The following is a 22795-nucleotide window of genomic DNA, read 5'->3' as shown; positions in this document are numbered from 1 at the left end:
CTCCTTCAGTTCAAAGTCTTGCACCGGTTGCATATCTCTAATGAAAAGCTAGCTAAGTTTTATTCAGGGACTGATCCCTTATGTAACCGATGCAGGTCAGAGGTCAGCTCCCTTATTCACGCTTTCTGGGCATGTTCCAAACTTCACACCTATTGGTCATCTATATTCAAGACATTCTCAGAAATATACAATGTTACATTTGAACCTTCTGCTCTGACTGCAGTTTTTGGAATCATACCCCCGAATAGTTTACTCTCCAAATATAATTCAAATACAGCAGCTTTTGCTACGTTGATTGCTAGACGTCTGATACTGTTGAGGTGGAAACAGGAGGCCCCACCCACACATGAACAGTGGCTCTCAGAGCTCATGAGGTTCTTACATTTAGAAAAGATGAGGTGTACATTGGCAGGTTCAACTGCTAAATTTATCAAAACATGGCAGCCATTTTTACACTGCATGGAAACATTTAAAATGAGTATTTTATCATAACTAAACTACTGCTATATTCTTTTAGTCAGCTATGAACAGATTTTTGCGTTTTCATTTGTCTTTATTTTTTTATTTGTGTGTGTGTGTATGTGTGTGTTTTTTTAAGCTTTTACTTTATTTTTAATTTTTTTTGTGTGTGTGTGTGTGTGTTTTTTTGTAAGGGTTATGTATGTTAAGAAAGACAGCGCTTTATAAAACCTGAATGGTGTAAATCAGGGGTCCCCAAACTCGGCCCTGGAGGGCCGGCCTCCTGCATGGTTCAGTTCTCTCCCTGGTTTAACGCACCTGGAACAAATGATGGCAAATCAGTGTTTCTGCTGTTTTTCAGTTTTCTGGAAGTTTGTTCCAGATCTGTGATGCAGAGAAGCTAAATGCAGCTTTTCCCTGTTTGGTTCTGGTTTTGATGCAGAGCAGAACTAGAACCAGAAGCAGACACTCTCAGTAGCATCTTTTAAATGTAAAAGGCTGAACTGCAGATCATGTGTAGCTGAATCCCCGTCCTAAAGATACAGAAAATCAAGAAACCTGGCTTTCTAAATCTGGATTTGTTTTTGGTGTACGCCAGTGGTCCCCAACCTTTTTATTACCACAATGAATCTTCAAACTGCTTCGCCCCATAGAGACCAAGAGCATCCTGAGCATCAGCAACACTTCAGGTGTCAATGTCTCTCATCCCTCCCAGATGGACCGTCTTATTGCAGAGAAACAAGCTCAGGGCTCCCATTAGCCTTTATCGTGAGTTAAAATATTCACGAAAGTAAAATGTTTGTTTTTGTGGCTCATCTGTACCTTATTTTGAAGGGATATGTAAACGTTACCATAGCGACCAGAGTCAGAGAGCCTTAGGGCAGTGGATCAACTCCAGCTCCTCTGTCTTCTTCAATAATATCCAACCTTCTCCCCCGTAGTTCTATCTCCTCAAGCACGACGCTTCATTCATTTATGCTTCTGAGATATCATCATTTCCAGTCATAACATTCAGATATTTTTCTTCAGTCAACTAATCAGTTTCCCATCTCTCATCCACTTCATCTCTTCCATCCTAACTCCATCCTCAACCCATATGAGCCGGTCTTTATTTTCAGACCAGAATTTCAGCAAGCGTTTTATCTGAAGGTCCACACCTCATCTCAGAATCCTGAAATCCAGCCACTGGAGTCTGAATCTCCAGCCATCTCAGTCTAGCCCTGTTAAGATCAGGCATCTCTCTTGAACTTTACTCCAACCATTCTCTTTCACATAGGAGCCGCCTCTTCAGCATCCAGTCAGATCGTCGCTCACCCCTCATCCTTAAATCCCTTCATCAATAAATCTTCAAACGTATATCTTTGTGGCGTGGTCCTTGCTAGTGAAAGTAAAACTATCTGTAGAGAGGGGAGATGCAGTCCTCCAATAGCATGACTAGGTCCTGATGAACACCAGGGGGCGCTCACGCCCATCCATGGACAAGCAATTATAGACTATAGAAAACTAAATAAAGTTCAAGCTGACAGTTTTCATTTTGTAGCCTTTTGGGTTGCTGGATGTGATGAAGTTGCTGAAGCTCATGGTCCAATAGAAACAGCTGCTGGTTGAAGTTGCTAAGTGACTGAAGAGCAACTTGTTTGTGTAAGTGCAGTAAAACAGTGTTTACACTGCAGTGTAACACACGTAGACCTGCAATGACTATAAAGAAGGAAATAAAACAGACTGTGCTGCTACATCATCACCATCCTTTAACTTCAGGCACACCAACAGGAAAAACCAGAACCACAAGATCAGGACAGAGCTGAGATGAACTCCATCTGAGGACAAAGCTTAATCTGTCATGTTGGGAGCAACTCCCTTGACCCACATGCAAAACACATACAGGAGAATGGAAATAAGTTAAATAAAAGTTTATTTTAGGAGCTGAACAGTGAATGTGTGTGGGGAGTTTTCTTTCTGTGGAACCACAGGAGCTGGATAGTCTTGGTTCTGGAGGCTGAGAAATAGGTGAGATAAGAAGACTGAATACTGAGAAAAGACTCAAAAAGAGCTTAGAGGGGCTCTGAGTACCATTACTTAGTGATGGGCTCTCTGAAGCCCCGCTTCGAGGCTTGTGTTGTCTTGTTGAAAACCACGTGACTGGCAACAAACGAGGCCTCGCATTACATGGGTCACGTGACTGCTTCATTTTGCGTGTCGGTTTTCAAAATAAAAGTATGATGAGCCGCTGCTTGATCGCATCAGAGTATTAATGATTTTGATGATGACCAGTGACGTGCGGTCAGGGGAGGCAGTGCCTCACCAGCCATCATGGAAAGAAAGAAAATATATAATTGTAACCGGGTTCTGCTTTACTCCACTGTACCAGGCCGGCCCAAGTAACCCCTCGACTCTGCGTTGTGTAGATTTTTAATGAAGACGAGGAGTTTCTGGGTGAACAGTCAGTTTATTTCCTGAACAAGAACATATCAGGGGTTCGAATCAGTGCAACGGGTCAGCTTCACTCAGCACACTCTTGTGTAGCTTTCACAGACTGGCCGTAATTACAGTAAAACATTTGTATTTTCAATATACAATGGAGAATACAATAATAAATGATGTACCTGAACAAGAACATATCAGGGGTTCGAATCAGTGCAACAGGTCAGCTTCACTCAGCACACTACAACAGAGCATTATGTTAGCTTTTAACTTAGCACAAGAAGGGTTTTACAATTTTAACAAAACTAAAAGTACAAAAATTAGTGCCAGGCACACATATAGTAAATAGTTATTATACACTATTTGTCTAAGTTAATAAAAATGAAGTTTTATTATGTTGCTAACACTTTTTCTACTGTGTGCTGAAAAATCCAACTCACCTCTCGTGTAGCTTTCACAGACTGGCCCTGATTACAGTGGCCAGCAAAATATAACCAGCCACACCGAGAGAGAGGGCGCTATTTCCCCATTGCACTAATAAATATAAAACAAGTGGAATTCTACAACTTAAACCTAAACACTGTTACATAATCATAAAGTAATTTAAATTGTTATATTCATCCGGTGGTTTGTACTAAAAAATATTTATTTTTCATGTAGCTTCACCAATTTCGATTTTTATTTGTTCAAAATCGTTGAATTTTCTTATTTCCCCATTCAAATGCTTGGAAGCGATGCCGGTGAGGCAGCAGCGAGCTCTGCCTCACCTTGGATTGCGCAACCCCTGGCTCTGCGCTGGCTGCTAAGCGGAGAGAGCATGTTGCTGTACGGCGTCAATAAAATGGTTTAAACAAATTTAATATGTGAACTTATTTCCAATAATTTAGCTTATGTATATAATGTACAGTGCTTTTTGTCACCAACTGTGTTTGTGTAACGTGTTTCGTGTAATGAGCGATTATAAACGGCAGAGAACAGGTTCGAGGTGAGGCAGGCAGTTCTCTTGCCTCATGGCAGGGGGCGCTCAAGATCCCAGACGTTCGTCTTGTTCACTCCTCAACTGCCGAGTAAGTGACAGCGAGCTAGGCTAAACGATTCGGGAAGCAAGTCAAGTGCAGCGGTAGATTATAATAGAGATAGTGATTTTTTTCCTCGCTTATCCCGACTTTCGACATGGATGACTACATTACAACACTTAAAAAGTTTTCTCAAGTGGACTTTCAATCGAAGCAGGAGGTGTGTAAGGATGCAGAAGTGAAACATAACCTGTAAACTGCTGTCAATCTATGCATCTATTTGCAAATCTGATTCTGATGACGTCAGTGCCTCGCCAGCTATGAACCTCACCGCATGTCACTGATGATGACACTCATAAAAATGTAATGTTTATTACCAGTTTTCTCTATGGTTGATTATGGCATATTTTGTGACTTTATATTTATGTGTTTTCATTATGTAAAACATTTTGACACTGCATCATTGCTGAAATGTGCTACATAAACTTGATTGAAATGGAGCCAGCAAGAAGAAAAAAAATCTGACATCTGGGAATACTTGAGATGATTCACTCACAAGATTCTTAAATAACAATAATTAAACCCTTCACCTCAAAAATTCTCACCTTCTTCAAATTTCCACTATTTCTTTGTTCTGCAAAAATATATCAGTCTTGAACAACAGAAACAGACTTAGAGCTGCTGGAAAAGTAAAATTCTGGTTGATGAGTAAAAATATAAGGGATCAGATCAGAGAGCCAATAGAAATCCAAGAAAAAGAGAATTTTAGATTTTCAGGAGGCAAATCAAAACTCAAAGAATACTAACTGCCCCAACAAACACTGCACTCCAAGAACACTAAAACAAATATCTATTGTCAAAACAGTCAATGACAAAAGAAAACAGCCACTGACAGTCAACATATACCACGATTGACTACAAATAATTTTAATAACTAAAAAATATTAATTAAATAGGATTTAATTGACTCTCCTGTTACTAAACGTGAGTTTGACAAAAACTTTGTGACAATGTTGCACTTACTAATTGTTTTTAAATGTCTGTCTGAGTGACAGGCTGTCACAGTTTCACCAGCAGATGTCACTAGTGAGAAATTAATGAAGCATCGAGTAATTAACTTTTCGGCAAAGCAATGGGGCGGAAGCTTCATTTATTCATGAGGCTTCATTTGGCCATCACTACCATTACTGGCAAACACTCAAGCGCTGGAGAACTGGCTGCCCGCTCCTCTCATGGTCCAATAAATGACGCCGATTACATACAGGTGTGCAGGGAACGCGCCCTCCAGGCAGCAACCTCCTGGCAGCAACCTCCTGGCAGCAACCTCCTGGCAGCAACCTCCTGGCAGCAACCTCCTGGCTCCTCCTGATGGAAAAACACCAGAAAACACACGCCACGAGGCCAAGACTCCAGTGTCCAACAAAAGCTTTAATCTGAAGCATCCGGTTTTGGTTCACACTGAGTGATCATCAAATGGAAAAAAAAAAACTGTATTTATTCTGAAAAGATTTTAAGTTTAATCTCTTAAAGAACCAATTTTCTGATTAGAAGAGACATAGAAACCATGAAAGCTTCAGGTGGTTCAGATCTCCTCTAGACCAGAATGTTACTGTCTAACCTGGGCCCAACTAAGGCCTTAACCTTTAACCTCTTTAAAGTGATGTCCTCAAACAGTTCAGTCAGAAAAGAGACCTGGTTCCTTTAAATCTGAGTCTCATTCAGTCAACCTGCTCTTCAGGGGTCAAGGGTCAATGTCTGCACGGATGGATTGCCGGCAGTCAGATTAGTGGTTGAAGAAATTCTGATAATTTTGTTGATATTTCCTTTTTTCTGCATCACAGATGTCAAACTTCTCAGAAGACGAGTGCAGAGATGCCATAACCAAGATCTTTGACAAGCTGGAGGATCATCAGTTCAGGAAAGTGAAGGAGGTTTTGGAGAAATCGCTGTATGACTCACCATCCAAGTTTAAAATGGAGCTGTCTAAAAACCTAATTCAAAAGTTTGGAGTAGAGGGATCTATTCGCTTAGTCAACGAAGCAATGAAGGAGATGCCAATGAATGACGCTCAAGTCCAGGATCTGCTGCGTCCTTTTGTGGACACACTGAAAATCCAAGAAGAAGGTGAGCTTCCAGTTAGTGTGATGTGTATCATGGTCAGGGCTGATCAACAACCAAACCCCTGATTACCTGATTCAGAGGAGAATAAGAAGATCTACGGCTGGTGGAGGTTTTTGGGGTCACTCTGAGACGGTATCAGAAACTGTTGTTGTTCTTCATTCCAGCTGAGCTTTAAGATCATGGTCAGGTCAGCAGCTCTTCTTCATGAGGGGTTAGTCTTTGTTTTCCTTAAGAACCGTTTGTATTTAGTAGATTTAGACTAAATGTTGTGGTCTACAGAACCACCTTCATGTTCAGACAGCAGTTAGCTAGAAGAGACCATGTTTACCATAGCCTGACATGATGCCCCTGCTGGCAGCAGTATGGTATTGTTCCATGTTGTGGTGAGTTTGAAGTCGCTGTGGGAAAATGATGCAGATGTTCAGAGATCATCTTAGTGATCCACAGGTAGCAGGAGGAGAACCTGCTAAAGGTGTAGCATCTGCTCACCATGTTCTAATGCAGGGATGGGCAAGTCCAGGCCTGGAGGGCCGGTGTCCTGCAACTTTTAGATGTATCTCTACTTCAACACACCTGAGTCAAATAATGAGGTCATTAGCAGGACTCTGGAGAACCTGACTGCACTTGGGAGGTGATTCAGCTGTTGGATTCTGGTGTGTTGGACCAGGGAGACTCTAAGAGTTGCAGGACAACGACCCTCGAGGACCAGGAGTGCCCACCCCTGTGAATCTAATGGGTCAAAGGACAAATATGTCAGATTAAATGTTATTTTTACCTGAAACGTCTCATGTGTTTCTGTCTTTTAAAGGTCGAGAGACAAGCAGCCAGCCAAAGGTGAGAACCTGTTCTGACACAAATCAAAACCTCCTCACCTTCTGGTCGTCTTAGACACACTCGGCTCTTTAAATGCTTTAAACCTGTGCTGCTGCTTTCTGTAGACGGATTCTGATGGAGCAGAAAAGCCAGAGCAGAACCAAGGTGCTTCATCTGGATCAGCTCACAGTCCACAGGTAGGACATGATGTCAGATCAGAAAGTTAAATTCATATAGATGTATTATAAAGAGATGCATTTAATTTAAGTTCAATGACAATATCTATTTTCTCTCAGTCCAGTTTATTTGTTTAACACATTTCAGCAACAACACAGTTCAAAGTACTTTACATCATAAAAGCATAAAAAACATCAAAAAACATCATCGTCACCGATTGTGAATCCAGTAACAAACATTACATTTTGTCGAGTGCCATCATTACTACACATCAAAATCATCATTACGCATCAGACATGTTAATCAGTGTTTCAGTTTTTATAGGTCAAAAGCAACTCTACTCTGGTTTTGTCTTGATTTTTCTGACTTGTAGCCAGTGATGTCAGTAACGCGTTAATTTGTAACGCGTTACTGACGTCGGACCACTTTTTTCAGTAACGAGTAATATAACGCGTTGCTATTTCAAATCGAGTAGTCAGACTACAGTTACTTATCAAAATCACTGTGCGTTACTATCTTCTTTTGTTATTTAATCGTATTTCCTCTACGCGTCTTGTCGAGTGCCCGACGTCTCTATACAGAAATGTAAACAATGGAGGGAGATGCGCATTTTGTTGGTGGAAAAACTGGAACTATTTTGAGTTTCTGTCGCCAAGTCCGATTATTATAAGCGGCTTTGGGCTTCATTTTTTTAAAGTCGCTTGCAGATTTAATGAGTGGCGGGTTGCGCCTTTTTGGGCTCGTTTTAGAACGTGAAGTTGCTCATTTGGGTTTGGAAATAAACAGAGACTCACAATAAATCCCAGAATTTGTCCGTCATTAAGGTAGTTTTAGTCAGTCTCTCCCTGTCCATCATTTCCCGGATGATCCGTCCCGCTGTGTCTTTGTTAATGTCAAGTTAATGTATTACCTCTCAATGACGTCGAGCTTCGCGTTGCGCTCCAGAAAACTGCAAACATCGAGACCAATATGAACAGCGCAATAAACGTGAAAACAGCCACGAATGAACGTGTCCGTAGTTGGCAATAATTATAATGGCAATTTAACGCCACTATAATTACGTGTCACAAATCTGTGCAGCCATCTGAGCTGTGGAGCTACAGGAGGAGCTCTGTGCGCTGCGACACCAAACGCAGGGCCGTAACGCAGAACCTGAAGGGGGGGGGCTTTACAATCCTTCTTAGAGTTTTCCAGACAACAGTGGACCACAAAAATTACTCAGGTTTTTTATTTTTTGTACTGTTTTTTGTACAATCTCCTCTTCAGTTCATCCTTATCAGTGGAGACACATTGTTGATGTTACCATTATAAAATAGCTTACAATTAAGAATTGACAAAGCTCAATGTAATTTTCACAGGAGGCAGAGCGTTGTTGTTAACAACTGCTGAAAGTAACTAAAAAGTTACTTTTAGTGTAACTTAGTTACTTTCCAAATCAAGTAGTCAGTAATATAACTAAGTTACTTTTTCAAGGAGTAATCAGTAGTCCGATTAAAGTTACTTTTTCAAAGTAACTATGCCAACACTGCTTGTAGCTAATAAAAACCCAAAGTTTCATAAAATCTAAAATATTACATAGAAAAGATTCAAATTCAGAACTGTTCTGAATTTTAATCTTTTTATGAAGAAAACTGCTGAGTTGACTATTATCGGGCTGTCAGTGACTCTCTAGGAGGGGAAGCAACAGAGAGGCATTTCAGAGAGCTGTATCAAATCTAATAAATGGAAAGTTTAGTGGAGGGACATTTGTGGTAGAAAATCAGAATCCAGATTAGATCTTTGAATCATGAAGGTCTTCGTCTAATGAATAGTTTATTTTTTCCTTTCAGAAGATGTTGAATCCTAATGTGGTGAGTAGAAACTTTGGTGTTCATTAACAACCAAGAGTTTTACTTTATATTTATGTCTGTCTGGGGTTATTTGTGTTATTTGTGATCGAATCTGTTTTCATTTTTTATCTCATCATCTCTGTCCAGACAAAAACCATCAGGGATCTGAAGGCCAGTGGGGATCTGGGTCAAAAGGTTCTGACTGTGAAGGTTGTGGAGAAATCCGACCTGTACCAAAGTAAAACTGGAAATACGGATTATTTCTACCTGGGAGTCGCTGATGAGACAGACGCCATCAAAGTTGTGGGGTTTGAAGAAGAGCAGTTTGAAGCCTTTGAGAAGGGCCACTTCTACACCATCAGAAATGCCCTCATGGATGAGAAGAAAGTTTTGAAAATTACAGAATCAACCAAGGTGTCAGAGACCAGATCATTCGAAGTTCCCAGAAATGTGGAGCTGAAGGCTGAAGATTTTATTTTCAGTCCATTTAAAAGCATCAGAGAAATCCAGAGCATTGGGGACAAGAAGGAAGTGAGAGTTGAAGGCACCGTGAAGGAGGTGAGAATCGTTTACTAAACTCTTCTGTCTGCTTCTCATGATCAGCATTTAGTTTTTAGCAACAGCTTAACTGAGAATTTCAGACTTTTATTATATATGATCAAATCATCAAACCTTCAGAAAATGACATGATTTATATTTATATCTACAGTCCTGGTAAATATCTCACATTTATCTTTTAAATTTACACTGTAAAATGGATCAGGTTTTTAAATTGTAATTAATGACTTCCTGTACTTATGAAATAACATAGACATTTTTAAACTCTTCTAAATGGGAAAGAGAAGAGAACATTTCATTAATGCAGACCAGTCGAGTTCTGAGCTTTAAGTCAGGAAATGGAAACTAAGAAATTTTAAATTTAAACTCATTTTATCCTCATTTAGAGTAACAATTATAACATTTATACCAACTGGATCTGCCACCGGAACGATCATCTCCCATCATGCACTTGGAGCAGGACTCTCTCCTGCAGTTTCCTGTTAATAACCATGATGGTAGTTTAAAGGCATCTTCTTTTGTTTTTTTCTTCTTTTTTTTTATTAAACGTTATTTAAATAAAGTAAACACAAACAAGTAAGGCAATTACAACAGTGCAGCTCTGTAAAAGCATAGTAGAGGCAGATTATAAAATAGAATACAAAGTATTAATATATTATGGAACAATAACTAAAATAGCACAAGGGGATTCATATGTTAGGATTAATGTACATCAGTGGGCAAGTCCATTATTATTTCAGTCAGGTGTTCGTATGATTCAATACAGTTCAAGGAATTCAAATATAACCGGAATTCAGACAAAAAAAATTTAAAAATTGGGGATGATCTTAGCACTCTTTGTTTATGAATAAAGAATTTTGCCAAACAAAATATTAGGTTACAACATTGCTCAATTGTTTTGTTTTTCAATAACACTCCAAAAGTTACAATATCTCTAGAAATAGGTTCAGGAAATGCAATTTTTGATTTGATCCACCTTTCTAAAAACGATACCAAAATATTTTTGGTTTGATTGCAATCATGGAAGATATGGTTAATCGTTTCTACCTCACTTTCACAGAATGAGCATTTATTGTCATTGATATTAAAGCGATTTCTTAGTAGTTCTTTTGAGGGGTAAATTGCATTTAAAATTTTAAAGTGTGTTTCTTTAGCTTTTGGTGGTAAGGGAAGTTTTAAATAAAGAGTTCTTAATCTTTCAATAGATTTTTTTTTTTGTATAGAACTTGTAAAAACTTGTAAAGAATGTTATTTTTATTTATTTTCCCAGGGAATAAGGTTTCGTTTAGACAGTTTCTAATTGTGTGGTTATTGAATTTGGGGTCAGAAAAAAGCATCTTCTTTCAGCAGGAAGTCATGTTTGTTTCTGACTCGGACTTCCTGGTAGCTCCCCCTGCTGGGGCATAGAGGTATTACATCAGAGTTGTGTTTTACAGGGAATCTAAACGTATCTTACAGCGTGTCTGTAGATCTGACCGATGATGGACAATAAAACATTTGATTTTAAAAATGTTAAACTTGCAAGATGTTCATTTGCTTCCAGAGTCGACTGAATCTTGTGTTTTGAATTTGAACAGATCCAGATGAAAAAAACACCCACGAAGAAAGACAAGCAGGCCTTTGAGCTGGAGGACGGTACTGGGTCCATCACAGTGGACTTGTGGGGTGACGACACCAAACACCTGAATGGGATATCAAATGGAGACAGGGTTCTGGTCACCAACTTAAAGACAAACCTCTACAACGGCAGAGTTTCTTTAAACTCCACCAACTTCACCAGAATCACCAAGGTCAGTATGAAATGAACATTTCAGATTTTCTGTTTGTATTTAATTTGTTCAAACTGGCTGTAAGTTAGTGAACTTAAAAACTGAGTTATTGTAATAACTGATAGATGAATGTTAATGGGTTTGAAATGCTGCAGACATCCTGATACTTTCTGTTTCTTTGGGCTTTGACTTTATTTAGTTTTTCTTGTTTTGGTACATTTGGCTTGTATATTTTGATTCTGTTTTCTGTGCTGTTTGCTCAGTTTAATCCTCAGTGTGTTCAGTTCATTTGTCTCATCTGTTCCTCTTCCAGAAACCTGTCATCTTCACTGTTTGTTCACGTTTCTAGTAAATCCTCTCACATGATTGTCTTACCATCTAATGACCTTTGACCTGTTATCATAAGTCTCGTAGTTTATAAAAATCAGTGATACTCTGTGTGGCATCCTGTTCCTGCTCAGGTCCAAAGTGCTCAGGTCCAGAATGTAAACATCACGATCAAAGGGATCAGTAAGTTTGACGGGATCAATGCTGAGCTGGAGGTTGAGATAAAAAACCAGGTGAAAACGCTGGAGGTTTCCTGTCCCATCCTGGCAAAAGCTGTTGGTCTCCGTCTGGACGACGACTTCAAAGCCAAACTTCTGAAGAAACTCGAGCTGAAAGTCAAAGCACAAATACAAGGAAACAAGATCCAGCAGCTTGAAGCTCTAGCCTGAATCTCCTCAGGTTCTGCTTCACATCCACCTGTTGCTGCCATCTAGAGGCAGGACAGAAACGATTTCAGCTGGGATTTTGTTTAATTTGTTCTTAATTATGAAAAATTGTCTTTGGCTTCTATTTTAACCCTCCTGTTATGTTGCGGGTCAAATTGACCCGTTTTAAAGTTTAAACAATTTTTTAAAATAGTTGGAAGTATTCTTTTTCATAAAACTTTTTCTATTTGTCTTTATAGTTGCACTCTACATATACATAGAAAATGTATTCATTTTACACATTTGGAAACCCCCCCGGCATCTACTTTTTACATCGATACTGTGCAGATCAATTTGACTCAGCAGTCAAGTTGAAGGGTAAAAAAGACAAAATTCTATATGTTTCCTTGCAGCTATGAACCATATTTCACCACACATACATACATGCACACACCCACACACAAGTCCACTTCCTCACTATTCTCTTTACTTCACTAGGAAACTGTGAGAAAGCAGATGTTCATACAACATCTGGCGGGAATCTTTTCTGTTCCTGTGGATAAACTCCACCCACACTGAGTGGAGGAAAACTTAAGTACTCTCTACATGAGCCATTTATCTTGATTTTAATCAGTGGGACAATTTGACCCTGAACAGTATACGTGTCTCAAGTTCAATTATAAAGATCACCCATTGAAAAAAAAATCAAAATGCAATATAAACTTTTTACAAAAGATAAATTTCAAAGAAATTATTGGTTTTTTTGTTTGTAAGTTTTTTCAGTGGACATAAAAAAATTTATATTATTTTTTATGTCCAAATGAGTAAATGATTAAGTTGTCGTCATTGATCCTTTATTTGTGAGGAATAAAAAAACATAATTGCACAAATATTGATTGAAATTGTTAGTATTGGAGTTAATAATCAGATACAAAAATGTTTTGGAGGAATTTTTTTGGTTTCTGACACTTGCATGATTAAACAGTCCCCGGGTCAAATTGACCCACAAATATTATTAATTATAATACCAATAATATTTGTATTAATTATTAATTAATTAAAATCTGGAATAAACATCCTGGAGCTACTTTACTTCCACCTGCTGCATCTTCTTACATTTTGATAATTTTACAATTTTCTATGCAAATCAACGCTGCCATCTTTGATCTTATGATTGACCTTTGACCCTTTTCTGTGATTTATTGGTAAAATCTGAAATAAACTAATGCAACAGTTTGGGAATTTGACTTTCTGGATTCACTTTGTGCACTCAAGCCGCCAATCGTATGTTAAAAATGTTTAAAGTTGACAAGAAACATGACTAGGTAATCATGTGTAATTGGAACATTGGTAATACCTGAACACCAAATATTGAGTTAAAAAAAACAAGCACAAATAAAAATAATTTAGAGGCTTTTGCTTTCCAGTTAAAGGTCCTAATTAAATCAAATAGTGAATCTTCAAACTAGCATGTGATGCAGGTCACATTTAAAAGTCATTTAAAATAAATATTACCTTAAATAGGCAATAATTGAATTTTTATGCTGAACTAAGTATTGTTAGGTTGCAAATGTTAACTATTGATTATATTAAGTTTTTGAAAGTTCTCCAATTTTCTCTAGTTATGTTTCAGTTTGCTGGTTTGTGATTGGTTGTTTTTTATCCACATGACTTGAGGATGAGAGACCCCTGTCTGTGATTGGCTGCTGCTGCTCTTCATTTACATTAACTTTATCAAGTTGCAGCACAAACACAGAGCCAAGTGCTGCCTGTACGCATGAGATCTGAGCACACATAGATATATGTGCTCAGATCCGTCTCATTGCGCTCAACACAGACCTCTAAAAGTGCGACTGCAAGTCAACAGGCTGAGCTTTAGTTACACGTTTAGAGGTTTAGTAGGCCTGTCAAGATAAACGATAAATCAATTAATTGTACGATAAATTAAAATGATCAACATCATTTTAATTATTGGCATTATCGTCTCTGCCAGACTTTTTCTTTTTTTGTTGACACTGAATAAAAAAAGGCTCAACTCCGGTGCTCTCCACTGACCCTCCCTTCCTCATCTCAGTATAATGCCCAGCGCACACTACACTTTAAAATGTAATAAGTTCACTTTACTTAAAAAAAGTTAGGAAACCGATTGCCTCAAAATCTCCAAGTAAAGTAGCTAATTCATTTTAAGGTGTTATTGCTAAAAATAACTATGTTTAGACCACTCAGATAAAGGCAGTAAACCTGAGTGCCGTTAACTCAAAATCATTAATTGGGTTAACTGTAAAATATTCATTCAGACAACTCATGCAATGGCAGTAATCTTGAGTGCCGTTAACTCAAAATCATTAGTAAAGTTGACTATAACATGTCAATTATGACTACTTCAAATTGTGAGTTATGCCAATTAAGCAGTACTCATAAAATAAGTTATACTTACACGTTTAAGAGTTCACATTACTTGCAAAATATCAGGAAACCAATTGCCTTGATATGTTCAAGTAAGATGAACCAAAAGTGTTAAGTTATTGGAACGAAGAGCCAACAGACAACAGTTTGAATGGAAAAAAATGTTTAATAATTAAACAAGTTTATCTTAAATACAAGGTTCTCAAGTGTGGTTACATACACACTAACCTGGAAACAAAGTTTTCCATAGACTTTTTTTAGGAAAAAGAATGACATGACTTTTTTTTTAGGGTAGCCTTCAATCTAATATTGAATCCTTCAAATGGCTCTCAGTCTTTAAAACTTTGAGAATCCCTGCTTAAATGTCTTTGTTGACTGGTGTGAAACAAAAACTCAATTCTCAATACTAGAGCCCAACATTTATCATAACATTGATAAAGTAAATAATGAAGTAGTGAAGTGAAGTAATGTTTCTCCTCATTAACATAAAACCATTTAGTAGTCTGCAAATGCAATGATGCTCTCTCCAACAAAAAAAGAATCAAACAAGAAATAAAAAAGGACTCTGCCTGTAGTTTTGTCAATGGCAGCAGAGGAAGTGCAGGAAGCCGTTGGGTCCGTGTTGGTCACGCTTCCAAGTATTGAATCCACATCAACAGCCGCATCGTTCAGATCGGCTCGTCTGTCTTCGCAGTGGAGGACGGTTGTTTACAGCCGAGGTGACCTCCAGTTAGCTACTTAGCATCGAACTGGACACTGAAATTCAGCATTAAATGTGTGACAGGCAAGCATTAGCGATTGGATAAAATTTAAAACCTCAGAGGCCACGCCTCCAGGAAGCAATGCTTCTCAATAAGAGTCCAGAGCTTCTGGGCAAAGGTGGATTTTACCAGGCTAGCATTCAAGTAGAAGAAGCAGAGCTGAATTCCTCATAATAAGCCAACAACAGCGGTAGCTACTGTTGGTTTAATCGACAATGAGACGTGACCAAAACAAGGTGACGTGACCTTGAAGATCACACACCTTGAAGATCACACACCTTGATAACGGCGCTTCCTGCTCTTCCTCCATGACCTGACCTCCATGAGCCGGAGCACTGGAGTAGTCAGAACCACATCGCTCACACAGTGACTGGTTTAATGGTGTTCTGGCAGTCTGGATTGACCAGCGCCGGCTCCACAAGATGGCCACCAAAGGAAGTCCACTTCTACGTCTTATTGTGACTCTGTGTCAGTCTGAGAACTTCCTGTTTGACGCTTCGCCATGAGCCTCAAACGTTTTAGTGGGAAGAGAAGATTTAACCTGAAAGTGTTGCAGAGATCGTTCTGTCCCAGGAAAAATGTTTTATTCATCCATTCTGCTTTGTTTAGGCCGCCGGGTCTAAGAAGAAATGATTAGAAACCAACAGAACCTCTGCAGGTACCAGAAGGTTCTGCTGCAGGGATGAGACTCCATCAGTAAACGACCTCTGACCTCATCATGCTTTCTTCTTCTTTCCTTTAAAGATGATTTTCACATGTCAGCGTTTCATCATCATGTCTGACTTTTTATTCATTTGTATGTAAAATTCTGACCCTGAACGAGAAAAACTCCACAGTAAAATCAAACTTCTGTCCCAGATGTTTGAAAAACGTTTTTAAATCATTGCAGCTGAATCGATTCAAACATTTGGTTGTAAATTTGTAATAAAAAATAATTTTGGTGATAAAATAAACTGCCAACAGAAACACATGGATGGATATTTAATCTATTTAACATTTAATGGTTAAATTGTCAATAATTTTATTGAACTAGAATCCAGAATCATCTTAGCTCTGTATTAAATTGTAACAGTTCATTTAGGCATGGACACATTTTAACTGTTAAACCTATGAATTTTTAGGAGTTCTCATCTGATGAGAGCGACGATACCATCATCCTTGGTCCAGCACCAACTGAAGTACGGGACATGAGCGTGCCTGAGCTCACAAGAACTGACAGTGTGATTGTAAGTTTATCTATAAATATCATAGTCCAACCTAAGAGGTATTTGGTCACTATTTTCACTATCATTATTTTTTTTAATGTTAAGACTCACTTAGGTTAGAATTTTTTTTTTTTTTTGTATTATTTAAAACCAAACTATCCAAGAACTCAGTTAGTCGCCTTGTGCTGGTGAATCTGTCACTTTTTGGGGATGCTTAAAAATGTTGGAAAAACATTTGAGCTAACAAGCACCAAAAATTTTTAAAAAATCATACTACTATTGGGAGTATTTCTTTTTTAATGAACTTTTTAAAACTAGTTATACATATTTAACTTCTTCTGATTTGTTTATATGTTTGAGAAATAATCTGAAAGTAATTTCTCTCTTTTTAAAAAAAAATAATTTTAGCTAAACAAACAAATGCTTCACTATTCAGAAGCATCTCTATCAAGTTCGGACATCACCGAAGAGGAGTATGTTCCCGATTCAGAGGAATCTGAGAGCGACAGTCTAAACGACAGTGACAGTTCAGCAGATGAACAGCTCAAGAAGAGGAAGAAAAGAGCCCAGAAAAATACTTCTTCTCTGGAAGTCCAACCACTTAAAAGAATGCGTGTGACCACTTCTAGTTCCTTGACCGCAAAAGATCCTCGAGAATCTTCTTCACTTGACGTGACAGTCATGACCTTGAAAAAGAAGGGAGATGGCAGTAGGGTTTACAATAAAAGGTACTATTGTGCATTTTGTTGCAAACCTTACAGCAAAATGGCACGTCATCTAGAATCAAAACATAGTGATATTGTCAGGTTCTATGTTTTTCGGTGTATTTATTTCTAGTTTCCTGTGTGTCTGAGTCTCTGTGTTGTCCTGTCTCCCCTTGATTAGTTCCCAGGTGTGTCTCATTCCCTGATTACCTTATGTGTATTTAGTGTCACCTGTGTCTCTGTGTCTTGTCGGATCCTCGTCTACTTCTCGTCACACTTCACACTTCGTTGTCCTGTTACCTGTGTTCTGGTTTTTTCCATTAAATTCATCATTATTTTACATTCAAACCGGTTCATCAGCGTTTTTGCCTCACCTCCACCACCGCAAAACACGACAGATATACCAGAAGTGGAAAGTGCACTGAAATGCCCTAAAGGGTCTAGAGAACGACGGATGCAGTTGTCCTTGATAAGAAACAAAGGAAACCGTGTCCATAATAATAAAGTCATAAAAGAGGGAAAGGGAATGCTCATTCCCCGCCAACAATCCACCAAATCTGCAAAAGCAGGTGATTACTTGCATTGCATCAACTGCGAGGGTTACCTCAAGCGGAAATCCTTGTGGAGGCATATGCAGAGGTGTTATCTCAGTCAAAAAGTCAAAGGACTGAAGCCAGGAATATCTCGAGTCCAAGCCATTTGCAAATATGCAGAGCCAGTACCACACAGTGTCAATGCAGAGTTTTGGAAACTAATACTTGACATGCACCAGGATGACGTGGCAAAAGTTATCCAAAGTGAGATGTGCATCTTGAAATTTGGAGAACATTTGTTCAACAAACATGGTCAAGATGTTACAAGACATGAATACATCCGACAGAAGATGCGCGAAACCGCACGAGTCGTCCTGCAAGGAAAGAAAGATGGCAAGTTGGAAACCTTGTCAGATTTCTTTGTGCCAGCTAACTTCCCTCATGTAATAGATGCAGTTAAGAAAGTGGCTGGCTTGGATGAAAGAACAAATGTCTTCAAAACACCATCTTTAGCACTCAAATTGGGTCACAACCTCAAGAAAGTGGCAAATGTTCTTGAATGTGAGGCTATGATCTCAGGCGATGAGAATACCATTCACAATGTGCGAATTTTCAAACAGATTTTCAAACAGATCTGTGAGACCAGATGGAGCGAGTGTGTCTCTTCCCATGCCCTTAGGACTTTGAATGAGGCTCATTTGCTGAAGACGTCACGAAAATGCACGAGTATCTTGAGACAAAAAGGATGGAGTGCCAGAGGAACCTGAAGGAAGAAGCTGTAAAGAAGAACTGGGCTGAACTTGCCAAGATCACGCTTTGTGAGGTGATAATATTCAACCGGAGAAGAGAGGGAGAAGTATCCAAGATGCCACTGAATGCTTTCACCTTGAGAGATACCTCTGTCATCCATCCAGATGTGGAGCTTGCTTTATCGGAACTTGAAAAGAAGCTGTGTAAACACTTCCAGCGAATTGAGATAAAAGGCAAACGTGGTCGAAAGGTTCCCATTCTCCTCACTCCTGAGATGGCATTGTCAATGGAGTTGCTTATCCAAAATCGTCGCAAATGTGACTTGTTGGATGAGAATCCATACATGTTTGGGAGACCACAGACTGTCAATCACTTCAGAGGATTAGACATCATTCGTGAGGTGGCTCAAAACTGTGGTGCAAAACACCCTGGAGCACTGTCCTCTACCAAACTGAGGAACCACTATGTCAAAGGTACTTAACCTAAAGGACAATGAAATGGACGACCTAGCTGACTTCCTCGGCCTTGACATTAGAGTTCATCATCAGTAGTATAGATTGCCTGAAGGGACATTACAGTTGGCAAAAATCAGTAAAGTATTGCTGGCACTAGAAAGAGGACAGCTCTCCCACTTCAAAGGAAGAAATCTGGATGAAATCAGCATTGATCCACAAGGTAAATTGGTATATTTTTTAGTGAAGATTTAATTTGACCCCCTGGCATGGCACATTTTATTTATTTTAATGTTGACTTTGTAAATAAAAAAAAGATGACATCTATAAAAGTTTGAGTGTCAGACATTGACAACAGTAGGAAAAAGCCTGATGAACAAACATTAAAGTTCTCTAAAGTATTAAACACTGACCTGAACTTAATCCCCTGTACTTCTGTCACATCCTCTCTTTCCAGCTGTTCAGTGGCAGATTGATACGTTTCTGGAGTCTGCTCTGGTCCAATGATAGCTGGATTTTCACTCTGAACTTCAGACCGAGTAATCAGATAATATCTGCAGAAGTACTGAGATGTACTGAAATTTTCCATAAAACCCCCAATGCAGTGAGAGCCCAAGTTGTCTCCAGCAATGCAATCCAGTGCTTCTTTCACAACTGATTCATCTGCCATAGTTATCCCATTCTCCTCTAGTATTTTCAAGTCAGTTTTAACAGTTCTGAAAAAACTCTGGAATGGCCAAATTCCTTGAAATCCTTCTCTCTACACAACAAGACCAACTGCATATGATCGGACATGGGGTGGCATATTGAGTAGAGAAAAGTAAACAGCCAAGATCTTGTGCTTTTTTTTTTTTGCAGATCCCAATGGGTTCACAACTTCAAATGCATCTTGATAGAGAACCAGCTTGAGACAATTTGGGTTTTCTTGAAAAAATACATTGGACATAAACACCTTACCATCGTCACAGTCAAAGAGAACATCAGCTTTTGAAACGCCATGAGCCATCATTAGGCCCTGCCAATATTTGGAACCTAACATACCTTTTAACATATTTAGCACAGGAACATAGTATGCAAATCTATCTTTTCTGTCCTCATCTTTGCCCAACAACACTTTTTTGGGTTCCCCATATTTGAACATGTCTTTAAAACACTGGGCTCTAGAATAAGCAGTTCTCATCGGCCCTGTGTGGCAAGCTGAGAACAAGTCTGACTGTTTTGTCACAGATTTTTGCAATGTCTTCATCTGCAAATGACATTTTTTTAAGAAGCAAGTTCAATCTATTTAAAGAGCATGTCTGTCCCAATTCATGTATATTCTGCATCTCTTCTACAATGTTTTGAATGGTAGATGATGGAAGAAGATGCTGTCTCTGTAGTTTTATGTAAAACATACATACATTTCTAAGATACAAGTCACAGAAATTTGGTCCATCTACGACAGAATTCTGAGATTAAAGTCAGAATTCTGAGATTAAGGTCAGAATACTGAGATCAAGTCAATGATGAAAAACTTGATCCCTGCATCTTCCAAATTTGTTAATTTAGCTCCTCTCCAAAACCTTCTTGATCATGTTCAAGAGGAGGGGCTGGAGAAACTGTAACGTCAGGTGTGATTTCTTACCTTTTCCCAAAGACATCCGTTGGTTGTTCCTTCTGAGAGACCTGCGACACACTTTTGTCCGACTATTACTTTCCTGGGACTATTACTTCCCCTACCTTCCCCGTACCCGTTGCCGCCATGTATTGCAGGTCCCAATGAAGCGGGCTGGGAAGAAGCGCTTTCTTAGTACTCTTTGAAGAGCATTAGAAATGCTACTTCGGGCCCTTCTCCATTTTTTCCTTATGGCGGCAAACGGACTGCTCAGGGTGTTTCCACTGGGGGGTTTGTTGGGTCTATTTTAGTTCCTAACCTGCAAGGAATCAACCAAGAACACAAATTGCTTTTCTGCAGAAAAGGGAAGTTGAGCCAGACACGGAGAACCGTCGTCAAACACTGTCTGTGGTCAACTCCGTTGGCTCTCAGTCCCCAACTGCCTTTTATTATGATTACAAAGAAAGATGTTGGCTTTTTCACACAATGGATCAAAGACCTTAACTACAGGATGATCTGGAACCTTCTGTTGACATGCCCTTACAAGGACACGAGGCTGACCATTACCAATCAGTTTCACAGGAAGCTGATAAAACAATCAGCCAATGACCACAGTAGCTAAAAAGACAAGAATGTATAGTAGATTGATCAAATCAAATCAGCTGAGGACACAGGAATGTGTAAATGTTTCTAGCCTCCAGGCAAACATCCTAAAAACAGTTAATGATGTACTACAAAAGAAAGACGTCAAACAAACACACAAAATAATAATATGAAAACATTCCCTTAAACTCATAAGTAAATGAACCTAGATTATTTTTTCTAACATTCCCTCCTGTTTTTCATATTATTATTTTGAAGTCCAACACAAACATCAGAAATACATTTCTTACTGGCACATTTTCAATAAGCATCCATCACAACGCTAGACATCGGGGTTTCCTTCAGAGATGGAGGCAACAGGTTGATACTGATGCATAACTTTTCCAACAGTTTTAACTATCATTGATTTTGGACATGGGATTATTCAGGCAGTACAAATACAAAACAAGAAAAGAATAAAAATAAGAGACATAAATTTCAACAGCAGATGCCACCCTGGTCCAAATATAAGCTATAAGAAAGAAATTCCTCTCGTGAGGGCACAGCATCCTGAGACATGGCCTGTTACAGGTTTTATAAGGCAGACATTGCTTCATCAATATGGGTTTCATTAGCATCAGAAATATAAGTACAACATTCTCTAGTGTCATCGTCATCAGTGTCAGAATAATCAAACAATGGCTTAAATTAAAAGGGTAAATTTGGGCTTTGTTATTTTCCATCAGGTGAAATTACTCTTTTATCAAAGAACGCAAACTTTGAATGAGACCACATCCACAGGACGCTAGAACAGCTGCAAAACTCCAATGACAAAACAGAAATCGGATTTTCCAAGGACATCATTCATTTGTCCATTTGTGTTTTCAACACAATCTTCAATTCACTCTGTGTCGGAGTGAATTCTCCACCGCTCGTTCCAACTGTGGCTGCTATCGTCTCAAAATAAAGGTGGAACCGCTTCTCCAAGCAATCGCACGCTTCTTCATAGACAACAGCTTTTTGGCCATTCTGTGTGTAGAAAGCCATGAGCAACTCGTCATGCGAAGCCTCTGCTTGTCCAGTTTTACTCATTTCTGCTCATTAAATGGTGGATGTGGCCCACTCAATTTACGTTTCTATTATTACAATACTACACCTCCAACAAATGGAAAACACAGAAACCCTGCTTCAAAAGACATGTTTCAAAATTGATGTTTCCCTAAATGTTAAGCATATGCAGATCTTTATTTTAAACAAATCTTGTAATACAATTCCAAAACAAAAACAAAACATCGAAGATCAAATGTAGTTGAAAAAACTACAGTTACCGTCAATCGAACTGTGAATATCAGTGTGAATTAACAGTCCAGTCTAAATTACTTTTATTGAACAAACTAGATCTTACTGTTTGTTTGTCTAAAGCATTCTATATAATTTCTTAAACAAAGTTTCCAAAAGAATTAAACATGGGGTAATTATTACAGTTAATGCATAACTTAACAAATCCAGACATTTTCTAGATACACCACTTTTTCTCTAGGTCTTTTACTGGTAGCAGAATTTTAAGTTTTATTCAGTTTTTTTTTTTTTTTTAATGGACGTAAATCAAAACAAAAACCAAGTTTAGGAAAAAATCACTATAATCCCACATCTCAGACTTACTTGAGTATTTCTACTGATTAGTGTATAACTTAATCAATAACAGATATTTTGTCTACAGCTCGTCTGTTTTCTTCGAAACATTTCTTAAACCATTCTTAATCCATTAAATTAGTGCTCTGAAAATGGGTAGCACAATAAAAAGCTTTAATTTCTATAATTTTTTCCATGTTAATTAACAAACATGTCCTTCATTATCACTAGAAATTTGTCCAAATACACCATATCTATTGAAATTATCTTTTTCAAAATACTTTAGCCCATTGTCAGAACATCTTTTAATGGAAAACAACT

At 38.5% G+C, this 22795-nt stretch overlaps 1 protein-coding gene across 1 annotated transcript; it reads left to right on the top strand.

Moving 5' to 3' along the window:
- The first annotated feature begins 6820 nt into the window (after positions 1–6820).
- LOC122845461 lies at positions 6821–13091 on the top strand. Its single transcript, XM_044141766.1, has 6 exons — positions 6821–6851; positions 6956–7027; positions 8837–8857; positions 8984–9394; positions 10972–11184; positions 11625–13091. The coding sequence occupies exons 3-6, from the start codon at positions 8840–8842 to the stop codon at positions 11877–11879; spliced, it is 897 nt and encodes a 298-aa protein (XP_043997701.1). The 5' UTR covers positions 6821–6851; positions 6956–7027; positions 8837–8839; the 3' UTR covers positions 11880–13091.
- The last annotated feature ends 9704 nt before the right edge of the window (positions 13092–22795 follow it).

This window comes from Gambusia affinis, linkage group LG15 (genome assembly GCF_019740435.1).
Source record: "Gambusia affinis linkage group LG15, SWU_Gaff_1.0, whole genome shotgun sequence".
In the NCBI taxonomy this organism is placed as follows: domain Eukaryota; kingdom Metazoa; phylum Chordata; class Actinopteri; order Cyprinodontiformes; family Poeciliidae; genus Gambusia; species Gambusia affinis.
Note: the sequence above shows the minus strand (reverse complement) of the source record. Positions and strands in the feature narration are given on the sequence as shown.